General features: G+C 31.6%; 1 protein-coding gene across 1 annotated transcript; it reads left to right on the forward strand.

Annotated features, from left to right (window-relative positions):
- The first annotated feature begins 109 nt into the window (after window positions 1-109).
- LOC100213538 (surfeit locus protein 1) lies at window positions 110-1,077 on the forward strand. The gene has a single exon (XM_065795527.1). It carries the CDS (start codon window positions 245-247, stop codon window positions 1,040-1,042), a length of 798 nt encoding a protein of 265 aa, XP_065651599.1. The 5' UTR covers window positions 110-244; the 3' UTR covers window positions 1,043-1,077.
- The last annotated feature ends 1,732 nt before the right edge of the window (window positions 1,078-2,809 follow it).

The raw sequence follows: 2,809 nt of genomic DNA on the forward strand, positions 1-2,809 counted from the left end.
ATATATATACACATAATATATATATATATATACACACAATATATATAAATACATTTTCATTTACGTTTTCAGTTAATTAAATACTTTGAAAAATTTTAGTTTTTCAAGCGCTGTTTCTCTTTTTACAAGTGATCGATATTGATTAAATGCGTTTAATCTCTCTGGCTTTTTTAGTGTTAACTACAATATATTTATTTTGTGGTCAATTTATCTGATTATTTTTAACATTAAAGTATTTATAAAAATGTTTCGTTGCTGTCTGAATCGAAGCAATGTTTCTCTTAGTACTATACGATTTCGTACAAATATGGATCAACGCTCTATCCACAATACCAGTTCGCGGTATGTATTATTAGTCATACCTATCACAGCGTTTTGCCTTGGTACCTGGCAAATTAAGCGTTTGGCATGGAAAAAGGAGTTGATTCGTGAAATGGAAGCTCGTACTACTTCTGAAGCGATTCCCCTTCCGTCTGATATTTTAAGCCCTAGGAAAATCGAAGAAATGGAATATAGAAGGGTTATCGTGCGTGGAAAGTTTGATCATACTAAAGAAGTATTTCTTGGCCCACGCTCAAAGAATGTTTCCAATTCGTTTAATAATAGTAGTCTCATATCTTCACGATCAGAAAGTGGCTACCACATTGTTACGCCGTTTGTATTAAACACAGGGGAAAGAATATTAGTGAACCGGGGTTGGGTACCCTTAAAAATGAAATCGTCATTGACTCGAGTTCAAGGTCAAATTGAGAAAGAGGTGGAATTAACAGGTTTAATTCGTAAAGGCGAAAAAAGACCGCAGTTTACTCCTTCTGTAAAAAGCGATAGTTTAACGTTTCATTACTGTGACCTAGATACCTTTTCTACTATATTAAATACAAATCCTGTTCTTATCGACGCTGATTTTGCTTCTTCTGTAGAAGGTGGTCCATTGGGTGGTCAAACTAGAGTCAATATACGCAATGAACACTTACAGTATATAGTGACATGGTATTCGCTTAGTGCTGCAACTTTTTATATGTTTTCTAAAATTCGCAAATGATCGATTATAAAAAAAAATTTAATTATTTATAAGAACTGTTTTTTTTTTTTTCGAAGTCAATTTATAGTTATGATAATATAAGTCAACCTAAAGTTATCAATTAGTAAAATTTTAGAATTTAAAGCAATTTTAACTTAGCATAATTTCCTTAATATACAACTATATGATATAAAGATATCTCATAACTTAGTTGGCAACTATATATATGTTTCTGATATAAAAGTATAAATATAGAATTTAAATATAAATATAGAAAACCTTTGAGTTATTGTTATAAAGACATATTCAATAATGGAAAGAAAAAAAAAAGAAAAGTTGATTTTGATGTGTTTTCTGAAAGATTTCAATAAAATAAAAAAATTCAATAAATTGGTTCAAAATAAAAATGATTATAAGCAGTGCTGGATTTACTACAGCGCTTATTGGGCCAAAACCCGGTGCCCCGCATATAATAAGAAAAATAGTTTTAATCCGTTCATAAGTAGCTAATGTTAAGTCTAAATCAAAATGGAATTTAACTTCCTAATTATATGTTAGCAGCTTAATACTGATTTTTTATTCACTCCACTTTGTGTCAGCAGCTTAACGCTTGTTGCTGAATTTGGATTTATCATTTGTTGCTGCTTGTGAAAATGAAATAATTTCTCGGTTCAAGGAAAAAAGGTCACCTGAGTATTTTGTAACATTTACGGCAAATCAGGGACATACAGCACAAGATATGTTTAAGGACCTTTTGGAATTTCTAATTTCACACAAAACTGATATTAAAGTACATTGTGAGCAGTCATACGACTGCTAACGAAAATCTCTAATATCAATGCCTCAGCAATTAGTGAAAGTTACAATGTGTGCAAGCAAAAGTTAAAGATTAGAAGAATCTGTCAGTTGTAATACCTTGAGCAGGATATCTTTTAAATTTGGTAGGAGTGGCTGCAGCTGAGAGTTTTTCGAGTACTGTGAGTTTTTTTAACTTTATTGAAAAGCTGTATGTCTATTTCATATATGAAATTAAAAAAAAATTAATATTTGTTTCATATATGAAATAAACATAAGCACAACATGTTGTGCCAAGTTTTGAAAGAAGAAGATAACTATTGTGCATGTCTACCTAAAAAAAATCAGTTTAACGCGCTGGTTTTGCAAAGTAGATGTCAACAAGGTTCTTGTTAATGGCTATTCACAATTTGAAGATGTGTTCCACAAACCTATTATTAGGCCGGGTGAATAAAAAAAAGCAAATGCTTTTGCTTAGTAATTGGTCAGCTTTACGTAAATGAAAACTTCAGCAATTTTTCTTAAGCTTTTATTCACGTAAAGCTGAGCTTTTTATTACTCAGCGTTTTTGGAGTAAATGGCTTAGCTTTACGTTATTAAATATTCTAGCGAGTTTGGTAAAAAAATTTATTCACGTAAAGTTGAACAATTACTCCAAAAACGCTGAGTAAAAGCAGTTGCTTTTTTTTATTCACTCGGCCTAACGACAACGATAGTCTAGCTATCAGGTGCACTGCATAGCTCAGGGTCTTTATGCTCTCATGCTGCCTCTGGAAACTGGAATATATGCAATATTCTGGCATTACATTTTAAAAATAGCAGATAAAACTACTTATGCACTTTAAAATCCAAAACTACTCTTGAATAACATGGTGACCAGCACCCAAAATGACAAACTCTACCAGTGGAGGAGTTTGTCGTTTAAAGCGTAAATGTTTTGACGAAAAATAGCGAAAAGGAACAGAGAGAAAAAAAACACTAAAGTGAACGCTC

Source organism: Hydra vulgaris, chromosome 04 (assembly GCF_038396675.1).
Source record: "Hydra vulgaris chromosome 04, alternate assembly HydraT2T_AEP".
Lineage (NCBI taxonomy): Eukaryota > Metazoa > Cnidaria > Hydrozoa > Anthoathecata > Hydridae > Hydra > Hydra vulgaris.